The 22,002-nt window shown below is 42.9% G+C and overlaps 1 protein-coding gene across 1 annotated transcript in view; it reads left to right on the top strand.

Moving 5' to 3' along the window:
• LOC117345669 (lipopolysaccharide-induced tumor necrosis factor-alpha factor homolog) overlaps window positions 1–16,359 on the top strand; it is a 33,932-nt gene extending 17,573 nt beyond the window's left edge. The window contains exons 3-6 of the mRNA XM_033914652.1: window positions 2,356–2,427; window positions 6,894–6,959; window positions 9,303–9,465; window positions 16,004–16,359. Of these exons, the coding sequence (XP_033770543.1) occupies window positions 2,356–2,427; window positions 6,894–6,959; window positions 9,303–9,465; window positions 16,004–16,112 (410 nt within the window). The 3' untranslated portion in view covers window positions 16,113–16,359. The remainder of the gene's footprint in view (window positions 1–2,355; window positions 2,428–6,893; window positions 6,960–9,302; window positions 9,466–16,003) is intronic.
• Window positions 16,360–22,002: the final 5,643 nt, after the last annotated feature.

Genomic DNA, 22,002 nt, shown 5'->3' with positions numbered 1-22,002 from the left:
TTCTCCTTTAAGTACATAACTACTGTCGTACCAAAGGTCCTTCAAGCCCAGGATCCTGTTTTCAGTAGTGGCCAATCCAGAGGGATCCCAAAAGAGCAAATAGATTCCATGCTACTTATTCTAGGAATAAATAGCAGATTTTATCCAAATCCACCATAATAATAGTTTATTGGATTTACTTCTGGGAACTTGTCCAAACCCTTTTCTGATCTTACAGCAAATCTCCCTACTCCCCTGTCCTTCCTCTCATTTTGCTTTTCTTGTAAACTGTCCTACTGTGCCACAGCACAAATAGCTGTATATCAAGCCTTTATAATAAATAAATCCCCCTCTCCCCCATTCTCTTCTGTGGACCACACTCTCTTTCTCCCTGTCTTATCAGCTTGCAACCTCAGGTCATCTTTATCTCCTCTCTCTCCTCCGCTCAGATCCAACAAACCATTAAAGCCTGCAGCTTCTTCCTCAGTAATACTAACAAAATCCGACCTCTCCTCTCCGTGCACACTACCAAAACCCTTATCCACACTCTCGTTACCTCTCACTTAGATTACTGCAACCTGCTTCTCTCAGGTCTTCCGCTTAACTATCTCTCTCACATTCAATCCATTCAAAGTTCTGCTGCACGACTTATATTCCCTCTGCAAGGAAAAGCTCCCTTATTCCCCACCTGTGGAACCCTTCAAGACCGCAGACCTTTTGGATTCTCCCTGGTTCCTCACCTGATGAACATGGAAGTACAGCCTCCTATTGCTCCCAGGTTCATAGAATCCCCTTTTAAACTATAGCTCTCACCCTTATAGAAAAAGTTAGCACCCTTCTTTCAGATATCAGCAGTAACCAAACCTTTCAAACCCTAGCAAGTAATCAGGTAGATACCCCTGATGATATGGATAACATGAAGAGCGACCTAGCAAAACTTAAAAAACGGTCCAGAATCTGGCAACTAAGAAATGCAAAGTCTTACATTTGGGCTGCAAAAACCCAAGGAAACAGTGCCGTTTAGGAGGTGAAGAACTTTTGCATATGAAAAAGGAGCAGGACTTGAGTGTGATAGTATGTGATGGCCTTAAGGTAGCCAGACAGGTAGAAACGCCAATGGCGAAAACTAGAAGAATACTTGGGTGCACAGGGAGAAAAATGGCCAGTAGGAAAAAGGAGGTAATGATGCCCCTGTATGAGACTCTGGTGAGACCTTATTTAGAATATTGGATACAATTCTAGATACTGCACCTTCGAAAAGATGTAAATAGGATGGAGCTGGTCCAGAGGACAGCTATTAAAATGATCAGTAGCCTTTGTCATAAAGCTTATGGGGACAGACTTAAAGATTTCAATATGCATACTTTGGAGAAAGGCGAGATATGATATAGATGTTTAAATACCTACATGGCATAAATATACAAAGCAAGTTTCTTTCATATGAAAAGAAACTGGAATATGGAAGCATAAGTGGACTAACCTTCCAGTCTGGTAACCCTAGGCCATATGATTTTTATCTGCTTTCATTTTTCTCTGTTTCTATTCTTGTGCATATGCATCTGTTTTTCTAGAAATAAATACAGTCTAATCATAGAGGTGGTATTACTAAAACTTTCCTTCTTTACTTTCTCAGCTGAAGTGCAAAAAACAAATGTGATGACATCTCTTTAAGTGCAGTTCTTGCCAGTTATAAATGATAAAAAGGAACAACTTAAAATTACTTTCAAGCAAATGGTTCCACTTTTAATGTATGTCAGACAGTAAAGTGGTTAATATGATTGAACACTCTGGGGCAGATTCTGTAAAGGACATCTAACTTTAGGCATCCACCATGTAGACGTCTGTCGACTTAGGCGTCCAAATAAAGTGGATAATAAGTCCAATTAATGAGTTTAACAGGCAATAATTGGAAGTTAAACAGCCATAGGCCGGACACGATTCACAAAATAGGTGTTACTAGGATGACTAGGTAACACCTAAAAGGCGATTCTGCAAAGGACGTCTAACAATATAGATGTGCTTAGACTCGCTCAGCGCCGCTGAGCACGATTCTCTAGAGTGCGTCTATGCATTATAGAATCGTGCTCCACATTTTGATGTTGGACATCTAAACACGTTCTGGGCTCCTTTGGGAGGACGGGCTAAATCAGGGGTCTCAAAGTCCCTCTTTCAATGCGTATTCATTGGGGAAATCCTGAAAACCTGACTGGATTGCGAACCTCAAGGAGGGACTTTGAGATCCCAGGGCTAATTAAATGACTAAATAAATAAACGACGTCTAACTTTTAGATGGCCTTTACAGAATCTGCCCCCCCTGGATGCAAACAACAGAAGAAATAGAAAAGTTGACTAACTTTCTGTTCATTCTCTCTGCAGCACCTCCCCTTTCCAATGTCAATCAAACAGAACCATATGCTACACCAGGTTCACAATTGCAACCAGGAGTAGGCAAGTATCAGAATATTCAGTGGTAGACAACACCGTGAAAACCAGCCAGCCAGACCAGACTATGGCAGAAGAAACCTACGGATTCAGAAAATGGTCATCGGCTCTTATTAGAAATACTATATGTGTAGTAGGGAAGATACTGTGTATTGTATTAAGTATATTTCTCAAGGTGTTCAGAATTGTCTATTAGAGAGAGGGGGGGGGGGCAAGAAAAAGATGCAGTTAGTGATTTGTAATTTCTCCAGTGCCAGGGAAAGCAAATATGGAAACCCACTTATAAATAGCAGAGCACATACATCTCAAATCTTCTTTCATTCATATAACAACAAAGGAGGCCTGGCAGTATTACAGGGTGACAGGCCAGCCTGCTCTTTGCACTTCTATGCAGACTATAGAAGGGTAAATGCAGGTTTAAGTTTGTTTTATACCATGCACCAGGGTTGTTGAGTTGTTTGACTGATTAGGAAGAACAAAATGTGTCACCCTTTGATACAACTGTATGCTATTAGAAGTTTTCTCTGAAACTAGAGTCCTGGCAGAAAATAGCTTTTAACCAAATGTAGGCTCTCTGGGAGTAATTTTATAAACCATTATCATGCCTAAAACTCTAATTTGTGAGCATAGTCTCATAAAAATTAGGCCATGCAGGTGCCATCGACTTACGCTTGAGTCCTAGTGACTTGATGAATTACAGATTTAAAGAAAAAAAAAATCGGTTTTGTGCTAGTCCGGTAAGGTCCTCCAGCGTCATTCCCATGGTTATTTTCAACAAGTCCAGCCATCTGATTGCAGGTCGCCCTCTTTGCCTGGCTCCTTCAGTCTTCCTAAACATAACGTCCTTCTCCAATGATCTTTCTCTTCTGACAGTGTGACCAAAATAAAACAGTCATAACTTCAGCATTTGGGCTTCGAGTGACATAACCAGTTTGATCTCTTCCAGCATCGATTTCATAGTTCTTCTGGTGGTCCATGGCACACATAAAATCCTTCTCCAGCTCCAAAGCTCAAAAAAATCAATCTTCTTTTTGTCTTGTTTTCAGTGTCCAGCTTTCACATCTGTAATTGATCACTGAGAAAATGAGTGCTTGGACAAGTCTAATCTTCATTTGGAGTGTTATTTCCTTGCCTTTGAATATTTTGTCAAGTGCCTTCATTGAAGAGTGACCCAGTGCTATTCTGCAAAGTATTTCTTCCCTACTAGTTGCGTCTTTGTTTACGAAAGAGCAAAGGAGATTGAAATCCTTTACAACATCTATTCTGTCACCTTCAAGCTCAAAATCTTCATCATTTTCTGTGTTCATGATCTTCATCTTGTTTATGTTCAGTTCTAACCCCATGTTATGACTTTTGGCTTTGACTTTTCTCAGTAGACACAGCATGTCTTCTTTGCTGTTGGTGATGAGCGTTGTATCATCTGTATAGCACAGGTTGTTTTTATTTCAGCCACCAACTTTGAAATCAATGCTCTCTTCTTCCAAATTTGCTTTTCTGAAGATGGCTTTGCCGTAAAGGTTGGACAAGTAAGGTGACAAGATCCATCCTTGTCTGGCGCCACATTTTATTGGAAACCAATCTCTTCTGGTGATAGATTTGAGTAATCTAAGGAAATACTTTATTTTTCGCATTATAAGATGCACCTAGGTTTAGAGGAGGAAAACCAAGAAAAAAAACATTCTGAACCAAATTGTGTACTAATATATTTAATGAAATATACCAGGTTCTGCACCCAGCCCCCCTCACTCTCTGCCAGGCTCTGCACTCTGTCCCCCCTCCCTGACAGACTCTGTACTCTGTCCCACTTCCCTGCCTATATCCTGTCTCTCCTCTGGCGGTCGGTTCATAGACAATGGCGCAAAAGACAAAAGTGCGCGCCGACAATTGAGCATAGCGCGTGCCGCCGCGCCGCTCTAAATTACAGTTTTTAGGGGCTCCGACGGAAGGTTTTGTTGGGGAACCCCCCCAGTTTACTTAATAGACATCACGCCGGCGTTATGGGGGGTTTGGGGGGTTGTAACCCTCCACATTTTACTGTAAACTGAACTTTTTCCCTAAAAACAGGGAAAAAGTGAAGTTTTCAGTAAAATGTGGGGGGTTACAACCCCCCATATCCCCCACAATGTCCCCACAACGCGACACGATGTCTATTAAGTAAAGTGGGGTGGTCCCCCCCACACGCCCCCCCCCGTCGGAGCGCTAAAAACAGTAATGTAGAGCGGTGCGGTGGCGCGCGCTGCGCTCAATTGTCTGGGCGCGCCTTTGTCCCGGCGCGCTTTTGACCTGACACCCTGGCGGTCTAGTGGTGGGCCGGGACAGGAGGGATCCGTCCCAGCCGACTGACAATTTTTTTTACACACACACACACACATACACACCCCATACCTTTCTAAATTCTGGTGGTCCAGCAGTGTATCAGCAGGAGCGAGCTTTCTGCGCCTTTTTAAGTATTCTGGACTACTGTAACATCATATATTTGGGTGTTTTTAAGAAAATTCTCAAAAAGTTGAGAGTAGTTCAGAATATGGCTGTTCGTCTTATTTTTGATTTAAAAAAATGGGAGCATATTACTCCATTCTATCAAAAGCTTCATTGGCTGCCATTGGAATCCAGAGTCTTATGTAAGTTCTCATTTATCTGCTACAAAGCAGTATTTGGCAAGCTACCAGGCTATCTTACCCCTCATTTTACCCTGAGTTACATTAATAAGAGCTCTCGAAGATTACACTTGTTTGCATATCCCTCAATAAAATCCTGCCATTACAAAAGGTTCCTCGACAGAACCTTTTCTTTTCAGGCGGCCACATTGAATACGTGGCTTACCAAAATTGCGTTAGAAGCTTCCTCTTATCTTGATTATAGAAAACAGATAAAAACTCAATTATTCAATAGACTGGCAACCTAATGTATCTTATTACTTACTTATAATTTTAATCTCATTTTAAATTGTTTGTATCTTCACACTGTAAGCTTTTAACTTTGCCAAAATTATAGATGATTTCAATTTTAAATATCTATTTGTACTGTATGTATAATGATTGATTGATGTGAACCGCCTAGAACTCCCGGGTATGGCGGTATATAAAAATAAACTATTATTATTATTATTAATAATAAAAGGGCCCCTAAGTGTGACTCTATATATGGCGAGTGCCTTTTATCGAATCATGCTAAGCACCATTGTGGTCTGTACTGATTTGTAGGCACCATGTATAGAATTGGGGGTTAATGTACAGAATACTGAGAGGTACACATGCCCTTACCACATTTAGGTATCCAGAGATACATCAGATCTATGGCTGATGTAATTTCAGGTGCCTAAATGCAAGTATTCAATACCAGAATCCATGTACCCAGATGGCGTTATAGATTAAGCTTTCACTGCATAGCTTCGGAGCTCTTCAAAGGGCCATAACCAAAAAGAATTGCCATATTGAACCCATGCTTCACAGTCCTGATATCCAGGGGAAATTTAACCTACAGATACCTGGAGAGACAGGGCTAGAAAATGTCGTTTCACAAGGGACGGGTGGCGTAGAACATCTAGGGTCCTTTTACTAAGGTGTGCTTATGCATTTAGCTTGCATTAACTGCTATGGACACCATAGGTGTACAATGGGCTGTGAGGTATTCAGCATGCACTTAATCCATTAGCACACCTTAGTAAAAAGAGCCCCTAGTGTCATTTGTAAGTAAAGAGAAAATCTTTTCCACCACTGTAAATGTTCATCAGGGTATAAAATGGGTTTTGGAAAGACTTCAAAATGATCGCTTGGGAAATGTGTTTATAAGAATGAAAATATGTCATTAAGAAAAACAACATTATGATTTGTTTTTTCATTTGCTGCAAAGAGTGCATATTACATGCAAAAGGGCACACTTTTTCCTGATAATGCATGCATATGCAAACTATGGCACAAGTATGCATAAGTGTGCCCTGTTTTCCAAAAATGCATACCCGTTACAGAGAAGGCATACTCGCAACAACATTGTTCATGTAATGACAAAAATGGCCTGGAAACCCCAAATGGAATTTAAACTCCTGGAAGCAGCACAGGAAACGAGAAAAAAATTAAATTTTTCCTGCTGCCAGTCCTTAACTACCTGCCTCGTCCCTTCTGCAGCATTTGAAATCATGGAGGCCGGACAGGGTCCTGTCCACCCCCACCCTCCCCCTAGGCTGAAGAAATGTTGAGAAGAACCATTCCCTCTCTGAATGGATGTCCAGGCTCAACCAGCTATCTTAATGATGCCCTTGCCATTAGGCTGAGGAAACATTGAGGTGATCTATTCCTTCTCTAGGATAGATGCCCTCACCAAGACTTCTTGGTGATATGACATTTTCTATGCTTCCCTTCTAGTGAACAGTTCGGGGACCCTGGATTAGTTAAACAGACTATGAGTGCTTTATAAATAACTGTAAATAGCAATCTAGAAAATCATGAATGAATCTTTTTTCTTTTTCTGCACAGCTGGAGCAGTTTATCCACCTCCCCCTCCCTATGTTATATCAGGGACACAACCACAGCCTGGAACAGGTAACTGTCAGAATATTCAAGGCTTGGCTTTCAAACTAATGTTTGGCTTTCAAACTAATGTTTCTCATAGAATATACGCACAAAAAAAACAGTAACTGCACATTAAAGGTCTCAGACTCTTTAAACTGATAGTTGTTTAAGAAATCACCAGGACCTGATGGTATTCACATGGGAGTACTGAAAAAAAATGAGACGTGAAACTGAAAGCTGTTACTGGTAGATTGCAACCTATCACTAAATCTTCCATTGTACCTGAGAACTGGAGGATAACCAATGCAATACCAGATTTTTAAAAAGACTCTGGTTTGATCCAAAAAGTTAAAGATCAGTGAGTGCTATGGAAATGATAAGAAGTAGTATTTTTTTTTTTTTAATTTATTCAATTTTCTCTACTGTTCTCCCAGGAGAGCTCAGAACGGTTTACATGAGTTTATTCAGGTCCTCAAGCATTTTTCCCTGTCTGTCCCGGCAGGCTCACAATCTATCTAATTTAGACTGATTTAGATGCAAGGATTAGCACCAGGCTTCACTTAAGTCTTATTCACTTAAGTGAAGCCTGGTGAAAATCCTTGCATCTAAATCAGTCTTATTCTTTAACACACTGCTTGAAAATTCCAGGAACATCCCTGACCCGCCCATGTCTCTCCCAAGGCCATACCCCCTTTTTGGATCCACACAGAAATATTTCCACGTACATCTTTATAAAGTAGTGACTATAAAGATGCATGTGTAAATTTAATTAAATTATTACCAATTAAGGGCAATAATTGTTAACACCCAAATATCAGTACTAATATGGCTTGTTAGATGATTAAATTGTGCACACGTGACATCATCGCGTGGCAGCCACGCATGCGTGGACTTCCTCCCTGCCTGGCGCAGTTTGAGGAGGCTTTTGAAAACCCCAAAAAAGGTCCGGGTTTTGAAAAGCCGGACGTTTGGTAACCCTAACCATTCCCATTCTCTTGCCTTTCATAAAGCCACAATTCTTTTTGATCTACTCTTTTGACCCCCAGAGAAGACCGTAGAGACAGATACACCAATATCCATGGTTCAGATTTCATATGTTGTGACTATGAAATGCTGGAAAAGCAAATAAAAAAAATGTATAACAGTGGTTCCCAACCCTGTCCTGGAGGACCACCAGGCCAGTCGGGTTTCCGAATAGCCCTAATGAATATGCATGAGAGAGATCTACATATAATGGATGTGCCAGGCATGCAAATCAGCTCTATGCATATTCATTAGGGCTATCCTGAAAACCCGACTGGCCTGGTGGTCCTCCAGGACAGGGTTGAGAACTACTGATGTATAAAACCTGAGGTGAGTGGAGAGGGCATTCTAAAACCCATTTTACTTTTAAGACACGCTGGGAAGGGGATCTGGGACAGCGGTTTACTACTACAGAATGGGAGATTATGTGTGGGGCGGTATACAGAGAATCCTCTGGTTCAGGAAAATGCATATGAGGTACTAACCCGCTGGTACTACACCCCTGAGCGATTGCGTAGAATGTTTCCTCAGTTGTCTGATCAATGTTGGCGGTATGGTAAAGGGGTGGGCTCTTTTTTGCATATATGGTGGGACTGTTTGGCAATCAGCTCCTTTTGGAAGAGTGGTTCAAGCCTTGACCGCTCTCATGGGAGGGCCTGTGGGAGCCACTCCTCAGGGCTGCTTGCTGGGAATTGATAACCAAAGGGAACATAATTGGCAAACTAAGTTTTTTGCATTCTTGGCAGCTGCAAAGTGTTTAATAGCGAACTATTGGAAAAGCAGCTTAGCTCCAACTTATGATTACTGGCTTACTCATTTGTTGTCATTGGGTAAGATGGAGATGGCTGTGGCAAAGTGCCGTGCTAAATGTGGGTCTCTAGACTTTACCTGGATAAAATTGGGGGATATACTGCAGGATATGTCATTGTTATGAGTTGTTTTCATACCATGCTTCTTGATCAGGGCAGGGGGGGGGTTGGTGGGGGGAGGGTGGAGGGGTGGATGGGACTTATGGGATCTGTCTCCGCTGTCTGGGGGGAGGGGGTATTGGGGAGTTGTTTATCAGGGACATTGTTGTGTCGCTTGTTTCTCCGACACTAGCTGATTGCTGTTCTGTGTATTATTGCTGTCTTTTGTCAGTAGCTTTGTTGTTGTATATTTTTATTTGAAAATTAATAAAAATTATAAAAAATGAAAAAAACCCTGAGATGAGGACACAACCAAAGAGCCACCGGGGGCTGCAGCATTGCACCACGAATGCAGTTAGGCAGAACATATAGACCTTAAGATTCTTACCCATTGCCAATCTGTATTTATGACTCCCTTGTTCTCTGTTCTTGATACACACAGTGGTTGTGACATCTGTTTCTTCAGCAGCCATTGTGCGAAATTCTTGTTTATCCACACCTGCGTGCGTATTATGCCCTAGCTGTCACAACCAAGTTATCACGAGGATAACTCACTCAGCAGGTCTTCTGGCATGGGCGATATGCTGTGGGCTTGTTCTATTTGGGTGAGTATTGATTGTTGATTCCAAATATTTGCACAAGGCTTTCTAAGTGGAATGTAAATGTTCTTGTGAAAACCCCCCTAATAAATCTATGTTGAATGTCAAAATATCAAAGAGAAATGCATTCAAAATATAGCTGCTGAGAGGGGTAAACTCTATTCATCAAATATAATAAGTGGAGAAAAAGACCACACAGGATAAGACAAATAGCATATCTGGGAGACAATCTAACTTCAAAAGAAATTTTTGAAGTAGAAGACACATCCCTGGTCGTAAAATAAACTCCACTTAAGCTGACATATTCATACTTTCAAAAACTGCAGAATTAGTCTTTCGAAAAGTCTATTAATATAATTGAATAGAATTAAATCAGCAGCACTTATCTTCAATAGAAGTCCATTCAACACACAGCTCCAAATAGGAAAAGAGAAGGTTACATGAGAATTCTAGAATCCACACTCCTTACACGTTATACTTGGTTAATTCAATTCTAAATGTCCGCTAAATGCATACTTGACATAAAGGCGAATCTCTTTCAGTTGAAAGAAAACTCCAGAGTGAGAGGGCATGGGATGAAGTTAAGAAGTGATAGGCTCAGGAGTACCTCTTAGTAAATATTTACAGAGTGAGTGGTAGAGGTGGTAGAGACAAAGACTGTGTCTGAATTCAAGAAAGCATGGGACAGGCATGTGGGATCTGTTAGGGAGAGGAGGGATGCTGCAGATGGGCAAAATGAATGGGCTATTTGGCCTTTATCTGCCATCATGTTTCTATAACCATAAAGCTCTATGACTTCACAATGAAAGTGTAAACATAACATAACATAGATTCTTATATACCACAATGACCTCACAGTTCTGTGCAGTTTACAGATCAAGAAAAGAGCCTTAACCTATAGGAGGTGGTAGTGGATGCTACGGATGGACGGACTGGATGGGCCATTTGGCCTTTATTTGCCATCAAGTTTCTACTTCCTGCTCATCTTCAGCCCCAAAGATCACCTGCTGCTAACTGCTGTATATGCACACAATGCTGGGTTCCACTTTAGATTTAAAATAATGTTAAGAAAATGTTTTTTCCTCGACCCCCATCTTCCCCTGCCCCTACCCAATTATCAACTATCCTTTCTACCAGATCTTCTCTATTGCAAAGAAAGTTGGAGAGATGAACTGGAGGTGTATTCAACGCTTTGTGCTGTTTGGTCTTACACTAAAGATCAAACACCCAGCTTTGATCTCGGTGTCTTTGCCTTTCTAATCTAATCTAATCTAATCTTCAATTTATATACCGGATCATCTCCCTAAGAAGCTCGACTTGGTATACAGTTCGTTAAAAAGAAGAGTAACAAACTAGTAGACTATGAAATAAAAATGCTATTAGTTAAGATTAGATGGATGGTACAGGTTAAGAAGAAAGAGTACTAAATTACTTACTCTTTATCAGCTGAAAATCTTGGGTGACTATTGTGAAAACAACCAGGTTTTTAAACTTTTTCAGAATTGATTTAATTGGCCTATCAGCCTTAGGGAGTCTGGAAGTCCATTCAAAATTCCCACCAATTTGAATATGATAGATTTATTAAGCTTCCCAGTACATTTAACTCCTTTCAAAGAAGGAAATGCAATTTATAAATTGTTGTGATCCTTGAATAGCAAGATCTGAAAGAATTCCAACTAAGAGGAATCAAAAGGTCGAATATTCCATAAAGGAGTTTGAAAACCACACATGCACACTTAAATTGTATCCTGTAACAGACCGGAAGCCAATGAAGTTTTTTCAACAGTGGAGATACATGATCATATTTTCTCTTTCCAAAAATAAGTTTGGCCGCCGTGTTCTGTATCAACTGGAGACGATCCAGACTGCCCTGCTTAATACCCAAATTAATAGAGTTACAATAGTCCAACTGAGCGAGCATGGTGGACTGTACCAATAGCAAATAATGTTCATGTACTATGAAAGGAATATCTATGTGGCCATCCATATTTTGGACCTTTTTTTTTTTTCTCTCTAAAAGAGGTGATCATGCTGTACGTGGCTGGGCATAGACATCCATTTCTCTTTGAATTTTAGAACAGGCTCCGCAACTGTAGACCCTGTTCCAAAATAATACTGAAACTGCATTCGTCCTTGACATGGACAGCCATTTTTTTTTGTTTTTTGTTTTTTACCTTAAATGTCCTCTCTAATTAGCTCTTCTATAACTATTGTATAGCAGGTGTTCTCAGCCTAGTCCTTAGAATGCACCTAGCCAATCAGGTTTTCAAGATACCCACAATAAATATGGATGAGATAAATTAGCTACCTCCACTCTATGCAAATCTAGCTCATGCATCTTCAATATGGGTATCCTGAGAACCTAACTGGCTAGCTGTGTCCCAAGGACTGGGTTGAGAACCTCTGGAGTATACTAGGCCTGACAATTAAGTTCACAAACTCATCCTAGAAAAAGCGCTACATACTAGAGAATGACACGGTGACGGTTTACCCGCGGCCACCGCATTTAAGCCGCGGGTCACCGCCGAAAACGGGGAAGAAAACTAGCAGTCGCTGCGGTGACGGGGACAAGGCCATTCACCGACCGCGGAAACGGTGAACAGGTTTGTCCCCGCGGGCCAATGTACCCCCTTCTAGGAACCGCTATTTACCTGTGTTTCACCGTGCTCCTCATTTGTCAGATCAACCCTTCCTGCCAATCGCAGCAGAAGGGTACCCAACCCCTCCTGCCGGTCCTCCCAATGGCCTCCCCTAAGATCGCCGGCAGGAGGGTACCCAACCCCTCCTAACGAACCCTCCCACCCCGGAACCCCCTTAAGTCTTACTTTCCAAGTTGGACCGGACAGCTCCTCGCTCGTCTGGCCAGCAGGCCTGCCTCCGTCCAAATGAGGCGGGCCCGCCCCTCCCCTACCCTGCCTAACCCACAGGATCCTAGGGCCTGATTGGCCCAAGCACCTAAGGCCCCTCCTATAGCGGGAGTGGCTTTAGGTGCCTAGACCAATCAGGCCCTAGGATCCTGTGGGTTGGGCAGGGTAGGGGCGGGCCCGCCTCATTTGGACGGAGGCAAGCCTGCTGGCCATACGTGTGAGGAGCCGTCCGGTCCAACTTGGAAAGTAAGACTAAGGGGGTTCCGGGGTGGGAGGGTTCGTTGGGGGGGGGGGTCCAGCAGGAGGGGTTGGGTACCCTCCTGCCGGCGATCTTAGGGGAGGCCATTGGGAGGACCGGCAGGAGGGGTTGGGTACCCTTCTGCTGCGATTGTCGGGAGGGCCGTTGGGGGGGTCTACAGGAGGGGTTGGGTGCCCTCCTGCCGTGATCGCTGGGGGGAGGGGAGACTTGCAGCCGTAGCCGCGGTCACTATGCTAATCACGGCAGGGAGATCTTTGCCGCGATTAGGTACAGCGGCCGCGTCTAATTACCATATAGGCTAACATTGTAAGCATTTAAAGTACATGTCGTGTTTGTTTTTGCATTGCTAGCCCCAGGGGTGGTGGAAGATTAGTGATTGAAAAACTGTATGAAAAATAACTATTTTAAATTTAGTGATCAAAATGTGTCAGTTTTGAGAATTTATATTAATTAATTTTTTCTCTGCGTGTTTTGTTTTTGTATAGTTATTAACTAATATTTAACTAAGTTTTAAAGTTTTAAAGAATGTTTCCTTTATACGTAAATAAAGAAAAGTGAATGGGATTGCAGTGGCGGTGACGGGGCGGTGAATGGGGTGGCAGTGGCGGTGACGGGGCGGTGAAGAGGATGGTGAGACGGGGACGGGGCGGTGACGGGGATGGTGAGACGGGGACGGGGCGGTGACGGGGATGGTGAGACGGGGACGGGGTGGTGACGGGGACCAAATTTTTCACCGTGTCATTCTCTACTACATACCTCATTGCTGACTATCACCATGGCCACCTTCAAAGTACTCCCCTTGGGAAGCTTTGCACCGATGCCACCCTTCAAGGCAATTTTGGAACTCTTTTTTGGGGGGGAATGCCCATCAAAGCTGTCATTGTATTACCCTTGATGTCCTGAATGCCATCAGAATGTCTTCCTTTCAATATTTCCTTTATCTTCGGGTAAAAAAAAAAGTCATCAGGGGCCAGATCAAGTGAGTAGGGAGGGTGTTCCAATACAGTTATTTATTTACTGGCTAAAAACTCCCTCACAGACAGTGTCGTGTGAGCTGGTGAATTGTCGTGATGCAAGAGCCATGAGTCATTTTCGTCTAACTTTTTCACGCATTCCAGTTGGTACAAATTTATAATGAACAATCCCCCTGATATCAAAAAAGGTTAGTAACGTCGTTTTGACTCTTGATTTGGTCTGGTAGAACTTTTTTGGTCGTGGAGAATTGGCTAACATCCATTGTGCACTTTGACGTTTTCTCTCCCCTCAGTAAAACGTTTAATCCATTTGTACACTGCCGTTTCTTCATGGCATTATCCCCATCAACCTGGGCTAGCATGTCCCTGATTTCACTTCCACTCTTGCCAAGTTTAAGAAGAAATTTAATGTTTGTTCGTTGTTCTAATTCAAACTCTAACATTCTCGCAACGGCACACAGAAACATGCAACAACAATAATGAACGCCACTCAGCAAAACACCGCCACATGTCGACACAAACACAGCTGTGAGACGCTGATATACCAAGGTTATGAAACCTTACCGAGTCGTTTATACAGTGCTGCCAACGTAAGCGCACGGAGGCAACTTTGCCAACTTAATCGCCAGACCTTGTATACTGTAGATGATAACAAAGAAAAATAGATACAGAAACAAGAAAGAAAAAAAAAGGAGGGAAAAGGAGCCCAGCATTACGAGAGGCCATCTCCATCGCGGGCTAAACACTTAGGCCCTCTTTTACAAAGGCGCGCTAAGCGTTTTAGCGTGTGTTTAGCACACACTAAATCAACACGTGCACTAACTGCTAACGCGTCCATAGGATAACATGCTCGTGTTAGCGTTTAGCGCGTGTTTAGCCCCGTGATAATATTTAGCGTGCGCTAAAAAGCATAGCGCACCTTTGTAAAAGAGAGGGGTTAATCCAGTGATTTTCCACTTTTTACAATCTGTCGGAAAAATACGGAACGAAAAAAAGTGGAAAATTGCTGAACTAAGTGTAAAGCCCCCGACGGAGACTGCCCCAACTTTGTTGGTTGCGCTGAGAACTTTTCGGTGGCCCCCCCTCGTAGTTGGCTTCAGGTACAGGTCTCATTAAGAGGACGAGGCTGCTGCTTCAGTTGACACCAATTATAGCTGCCCTGCAATATTTTTTAAGCAGCTCGGTGTTCAATGTATCTGCTCAGGTAATACAGTGCTTGGCATAATAATATTTTCTGGATGAAAATCTTTGAAGCAGGAGCTCGTTATTCAAATAAATTCCCCTGATGCAGCTTGACCGCGAAACAGGGCCTGTAAGATTACTTCCAGTGCAATGTTATACTGAAAGAAATCAACACCGGGAGTTTTTTCACTGTGCTGCGGTGATCTTGCCTACACCAGAGGATACATAAGATAAGTGCGGGTTTTGATTCTATTTAAATTATTTTGAAAACTTTGAAAATTTTGATGTCTAAGGACTATTTATATTGAACTTAAATGGAGTTTTTCCTGGACCAAGGATGTGTGATCTATGACAACCTTGTACTTGCACGATAAAGTGCCTCCCCCATCCCATTCCCAAATATTACTAATAAATAGTGCTTCACTTTATGATGTAATGAATTCACCCCAAAACTGCCTGATAATTGCTGTATATAAGTTTCCCAGGTCATCCAAATTTTTGTTATGTATACTGTATTTATTTTTAAAACTCAATAAAAATTATTGAACATTAAATTAAAAAAAAATCAACAATCACTTACAAACACCATAAATAAATAAATAAAAGGAAATAGAATGAAGTCCTGCGCAGAACCTACGCAAAGTGAGGGACATGCAATAGACCCAGGGGTCCCGGATAAGGCCACCGTCTCTCCCTTCCCCCTCTAAAATTAAGGAGAGATGACCCCATCCAGGGGAATGATGTCTAAGAAAGAAACAAAAAAACCTAGAGATGGGAGGAGGGGAAAAGACAGTTCCTCAGGTATCTGGAATCAGGTATTCTAGCAAGGGCTCAATCTAACTTTTTGAATAGTCCCTTTCTTTAAAAAGTAAGAATGATCTCTAAAGGTAGGGGAGGGACATTAAGGTGGGCAGACTAGATGGGCCGTGGGCCCTTATCTGCCGTCTATTTCTATGTTTCTATGTTTGTCGTAGTAGTTTCCGGAGTTTGCTCTCAGGGAACACTGATGTCTTTTCTCCGTATTTTTGATACCTGCTCTATTTAAGTCTCTGGGAAGGGGCTATGCCTTAAGAATATCTGTTGGTGGCTATGCTTTATAATAATGTCTTCAGCAGGGCCTAAGAAGGGCCACTAAACTTCCAGTTTAAAAAAAAAAAAAAAATCCAATCAGGCTACCTGTAAATGAACATCTTTTGTCTAAGAGGAATAGATTCTGAAATTGCTTTCCAGAACACTTCTCATCTTTTCGCGTTCTGTTTCAGGTGCGGCCTGGGATGCTGTCTGATTCCCTTCTGCGTCGACAGCTGTCTCGATGTGAACCACTTCTGTCCACATTGTAACCATCTCATTCACAAATATAAACAGCTTTAAGAAGCAGATTTGGGACTCTACCAATATTAGAACAAAAACTAAAATGAATCATTCTTCTGTGCTGTGTGGCCCCCTTAGGATTCGTTAACCAGATCCTTTAAAAGTGCATTGCGCATAAAGGCCCATGTTAGATAAGACTCTTGAGATGGATGAGAACTGAGATGTTCAGGTCAGAATATGTTCCATTCCCCCTGTATTTGATAAAACATGAAGACATATGTAAAATGGCTATATAAATGCCAGCATACAGGGGTAAGGTTACCAGACGTCCGGATTTCCTCCTTTTGAGTTCATGTCCGGGAGTCTGGACAGCTTTTCAAAACCCAGCGCTTTGTCCGGGTTTTGAAAAGCTGTGTCGGGCAGGGAGGAAATCCATGCATGCACGGTCATCACACGATGATGTCATGTGCATGCACGAACTTCCTCTCTGCCCGACAAAAGCAGACAGTGGGTGGCGGGGCTAGGGTGGGCTTGGGGGCAGGATTAGGGTAGGGGTGGGCGTAACTAGGCAGGCCTGGGGGGCGGGGCTAAGGAAAATATTGGCAACCCTATACAGGCGTAGTAGTGATTGTAATATGCAGAAAATGAGTTTGACCCACTAGGTAGCGGCAAAGCGAAGGAGGGATGCATCCAAGTGCATTACTCAACTCTTCCCTGCCACTCGAGCGCTCCTTCCCCTCCATGTATCTCTTGAAATGCTTTAAATGGCTTACTCAATTACCGCGCCAATTAAAGCAATTTAAGTTCATCTTCAATAGGTGCCTAACTTACAGCGCCATTTTCAGAATCTGGGCCCAAATGCTTTCCCGGATGCAACATGGGATATTCAGCTTATGAGAAGGGCTTTTTGTCAGCTAGAACAGCATATTCTTGTGATGCATTGCAAACTTCCTTTTTTTGTGAAATTCTCATGTAAACAGATAATAATTTACCGAGGAAATAAGTTTTTGTTCAACTGTTCTCATTTGTAGTCCTTTCTAATAGATACTATAAACATATGGTTTGAATGTTTTTGTTTTGAGGGGTTTGTATTTGTTGATCGAGAGGTGCTCTTTACGAGGGGGGTGCTGAAAAGTTATCAGCCCGACCAAGAAGAGAATGACGTGGATATGGTTCAATCAATGATCTGCAACAATGTCAAAACATAGAATTTCATTTCTGCAAATTGGCACTTAACGAAATAAGATAACACTCTTTTCAGCTATAGTGGCAAAATAATGCTCAGAGTTTAGGAAGTGTTCAGCATTCCCTTGTATGTAATAAAAAGTGGGCTAAGTATAGGACAATCAAGCCATTGTGACATCACTGATGAGGTTGGCTCTTATTGGTGGAATGAGGCATTATGACATCACAATCTCAGCTCTGGTTACCAGAGACCGAAACTCTTCATACTATTAGGGAGTGCTAAAAAGTTCTCAGCCCAACCAAGAAGAGATTGATATAGATATGATTCAGTCAATGAGCTGAAACAATGTCAAAACATAGAATTTTGTTTCTGCAAATTGGCACTTAACGACATAAGATAACACTCTTTTCAGCTCCAGTGGCAAAATAATGCTCAGAGTTTAGGAAGTTGGTTGGTTGGGTTGAGAACTTTTCAACACCCCTAAATATAATTAGCTTGCCTTTTCATTCCTCCCCATCCCTTCTTCTAATGTGGACTTGCTACGAGTTGGATTTGATTCTGAAATTAAGATTATTGGGGGGTATTTTATTTCTGCACAAATTTTATAACTATGTAAAATATTTTGCTCATTTAAAAGAAAAGAATTCTAAATAAAATGACTGGCCATCCATATGACTAACTGTGTTTATGCTCTTTTTAAGGTCTTTATGCACTAAAGTGCAACATGACATTGTAAAATAACTTTTTGCATGAGAAATAGTGCCAAATGCTGGGAAACTCACCCAAATGCCAAATTTCAGGCATTTTAAGTTCTTTTTCCACCTAAAGCTCAATTCTGCAAAGTCACTGCACACTTTAGTATGTTGATAGTCTTGTTTATCTTACCATGCCATGCATCAACAAATTTATACGGTTTACAAATTTAAAATATACCATGTTTCCCCGAAAATAAGACCGGGTCATATTTATTTTGGGTCAAAAAAACGCATTAGGGCTTATTTTCAGGGGATGTCTTATTTTTTTTTTTCATGTACAACAATCATCTCTCCCTTTTTCTCCTCCACCCATTTCTTTCTCTTTCTTTCTCCCCCTCCCCCCCACGTGCAGCATCTTTACTCCCCTCTCACCCATCCCCTTGTGCAGCATCTTTCTAGCCCTCTCTCCCATCCCCCTGTGCAGCAGAACCCCGCCGACCCTCCCACCGTGAGGCCTCTAAAAACAGCTTCGGCGGCAGCGTTCTAAATGGGCTGTTTTGCCCCTGCCGCATCACTAATGATGTCACTTAGGCCCCATCGACTAATTTTCAGCGGGGATAACTGCTGAAGTGCCCCTGAAAATTAGCGGATAGCCTTAAACAAGTGATTTAACAGGTCAGCGGTCATTTCTTGCTGGTTAAATCATTTTGAATATCTCTCAGAAAAGGCTTAAGACCGATCTTGCATTTTTTTTTTTTTTTTAAATATATTTTTATTGACAAATAAGTAAACTCTTCAAAATGACAAATACAGGAAGAACAAGAATAACAAGAGAAGAGAGAACAAATCTTAAGTCTTCAAAAAAAGAAAGAGTTCATGTGTAAGACATGGGTAAGGAATTCCAAATGGCTGGAGCTATCACGTGTAGCTACATCAAAATTCATTATATTGTATTCTGGGATCACCGTCGACTTTTTGTGACAGAAGTGGAAGGTTTGTGTGTACAGGAATCTAGGCAATAAAACTACTTAGAAAGATGAGATACCTAAATAAAAGATTCAATGTGTTTACAGTTCTGGCACCTATCTTTGCCATGAGATCCCCTCCACAGCCTGCAATCAGCTAATCACAGCAGAGAAATCCCCAATCAGCTGAGCTGACAGGACTCCCCAAAACCGTGGCTTCAGGGAGTCATACCAGCTCAGCTAATTCCTCTCTCCCCCCCTTCCCACCCACTGACTGATCCTTCCCAGTACCCTTTCAAGGAGAGACCCCTTCCCCTCTTGTACCTTTGATAGACAGTTGACAGGAGGGTTGCCTACTCCTGCCAGCAGGTCTACCTGGTCAAAATGGTGGGCTTCCCCCTTCCCGGTGCACTCGAAGATGCACTAGGAGGGGATTGATTGGCCCAGGTGCCTAAGGCCCCACTGGGAACAGGAAAACCCACCATTTTGACCAGGCAGGCATCCCTCCTGCCAATTGTCTATCAAAGGTACAAAGGAGAGTGCGGGAATGTCAGGCACAGAGGAGGGGTCTCTCCTTGGAAGGGTGCTGGGTGTATCAGTCAGTTGGTGGGTAGGAGGGAGGGAGGAATGGGGATCTCCTGCTGGATTCAGCTAATCGCAGCAGGGGAATCCTCGATCAGCTGAGCCAGCAGGACTCCACAAAGCTGTGGTTTCAGGGAGTCCTGCCAGCTCAGCTGATCAGGGATTCCTCTGCTGCGATCACCTGATGGCTGGCTGTGGCGTATGGTCAGGATTCCCTGGTATAGATAGGCACCAGAAATGTAGGCCAGGATTTTCTGGGCCTACATTTCTGGCACCTATCTTTGCCCGAATCGTGCCTAGGTAGACACCTTAGGCCACCTCATGCCATATCTGGCATTGGCCACACCTACTTTGGCATTAAGCGCTTTAGGCTGCCAACATGGGTGCAGTTCCGGTGCCTTTTATTTAGGCGCCGGTAGAGCACTTCAACCCTGCTATTTTTTGCCATTTCTAACTGCGTTCTTCAATTAACTTAGGTGTCGGTAGGACGCGTGCCAGCGCCTAAGTTTAGGTACCAGTTTTAGAATTTCCCCCTAAATCTATTAGTGCACCTTAATAAAAGGACCCCTAAGCTAGGATTCTAAAAAGGGTGCATGAATGGATCTTAATGGTACCATTTATTGAATCTGGCCCATAGGAAATAGGAAGTGGTAATGCTCCCATGCTAATATTGTTGCAAGTCTTGTGAGCTAATGGAAAATTAGCATGGAACCTAAAAATAGCCTGATATTAGGGACCTGCTAGAAATAGGCTTAGCATATGGGAAAGGCCTGTGTTAGAACCCGCTAAGCTAATTTCTTAGATACAGCTTTTAGGTTTCTCCCAGAAACAAAAGTGTAGCTTTTAGTACGTATCCATCCAGCAAATCTTGAAGCAGAACCTGCTGGAGAGTGAATGCTTTTCACCAAACGAGTATGATTTGTGAGTGCTATTAAGAAAAACATCTGAGGAAGGCACTACATGCCAAAACAGACCGTGCCAACAGTGGCGTAGTAAGAGGGGTGGGGGCGAACTGCCTTGGGCACCAACACCGCCCACCTCCCTGCCCTCCCACACCACTCTCGCGCCTTCCCTTCACCACCCCCAGGCTCCCTCTGATATCAATTCCGGGTTTTGGGGCCAGGAAGTGATGTTTGAGGGAAAGCCAGCAGGAGCAGCAGGCGAAGAAGTTGCTCACACTAGCAAAGATTTAGAGGTACGGGGGGGGGGGTGGGTGGGAAGGGATGACGCAAGGGGGCAAAGAGGAGGGCACAGGGAGCGACACCACCCCGGGCACCTCCCACCCTCGCTATGCCTCTGCGTGGTACGTTCCCCTCGCTAGACATGTCCCAAAAGGCGAATGGTGTTAAACTCTTAGATCATCCAACTTCTTTGTCCTACTACGTTTTTGTTTGTCCTGAAAGCCCATTTCTTAGCACATCTTACTAAAAGGAGCCCTAAACAATCCACAGACTGCTGGCAGGTATGGCTTACTGGTGGAGCTGCTGCTTCTGTACCCAGAGGTTGTGAGATCAAACCCCACCCAGAGCTGCTCCTTGTGACCCTGCACAAGTCGCTTAATTCTCCAGTGCTCACTCCTTTGAATGCCAAAGCCACAAAAAGGCAGTATACAAGCCCCCATTCCCTTTCCCCCTACAGTCCCATGTGTACTTCAGACTAGAGAATGACACGGTGACAAAATTCATCACCGTTCCCGTCCCCACGGATAACCGCGGGAAATAAACCCATGTCATTTTCTAGTGTCTATTTCATCCTCTGTCCTTCTACACTAGCATTCTTCAAAGCAAAGCTTGTGGGTCAGTGGTTGTGGCCATTCATACTCTGATTCTTATGTGAGCCAAGGATAATGAAGCCATTGTGACATCACTGATGTGATTGGCTCTTAGGCACTGGTGGAATGAGGCATTATGACATCACAATATCTGCTCTGGATACCAGAGACTGTCATTCTGTAGTGTCTATCTCAACCTCAGTCCTTCTACACCAGCATTCTTCAAAGCAAAGCTTGTGGGTCAGTGGTTGAGGCTATTCATACTCTGATTCTTCCCTCTTTCCTTAAAGAATGACATGAAGATGGTTTCCCACGGTTATCCGTGGGGACGGGAACGGTGATGAATTTTGTCACCGTGTCATTCTCTACTTCAGACATTCCCCAAACTGAAGGATGAACCAGCCTCTGACAGTCACTATCGGGAGGGGGAGGGAAACACTACACACACACACACCCCTATCAATAAAATGACATTTACCTTTTTGCCTCAAGCGCAAAGAAATTGACCCTGGAGAATCCACAGGAAAAAAAAAAGTCCAAGACAAATCATAGAAACACTGTGGAATTGCTATGTTGATTCTCTCATAAAGTCCACCTCAGGAATATTGTCTTTCCACAGTGTTTCTTTGGTTTGTCATGTACCTTTTTTGCCCACACTACAGCCTTGAACTAAGCTTTAATGCTAAGGGCGTTTGGAGCAATAATGGTGTCAGGTATCACCTGCAACCTTTGTCCTGTTTGCTAAGCTGTA

This window comes from Geotrypetes seraphini, chromosome 11 (genome assembly GCF_902459505.1).
Source record: "Geotrypetes seraphini chromosome 11, aGeoSer1.1, whole genome shotgun sequence".
In the NCBI taxonomy this organism is placed as follows: Eukaryota; Metazoa; Chordata; class Amphibia; order Gymnophiona; family Dermophiidae; genus Geotrypetes; species Geotrypetes seraphini.
This window is presented reverse-complemented; position numbering and strand designations above follow the sequence as displayed.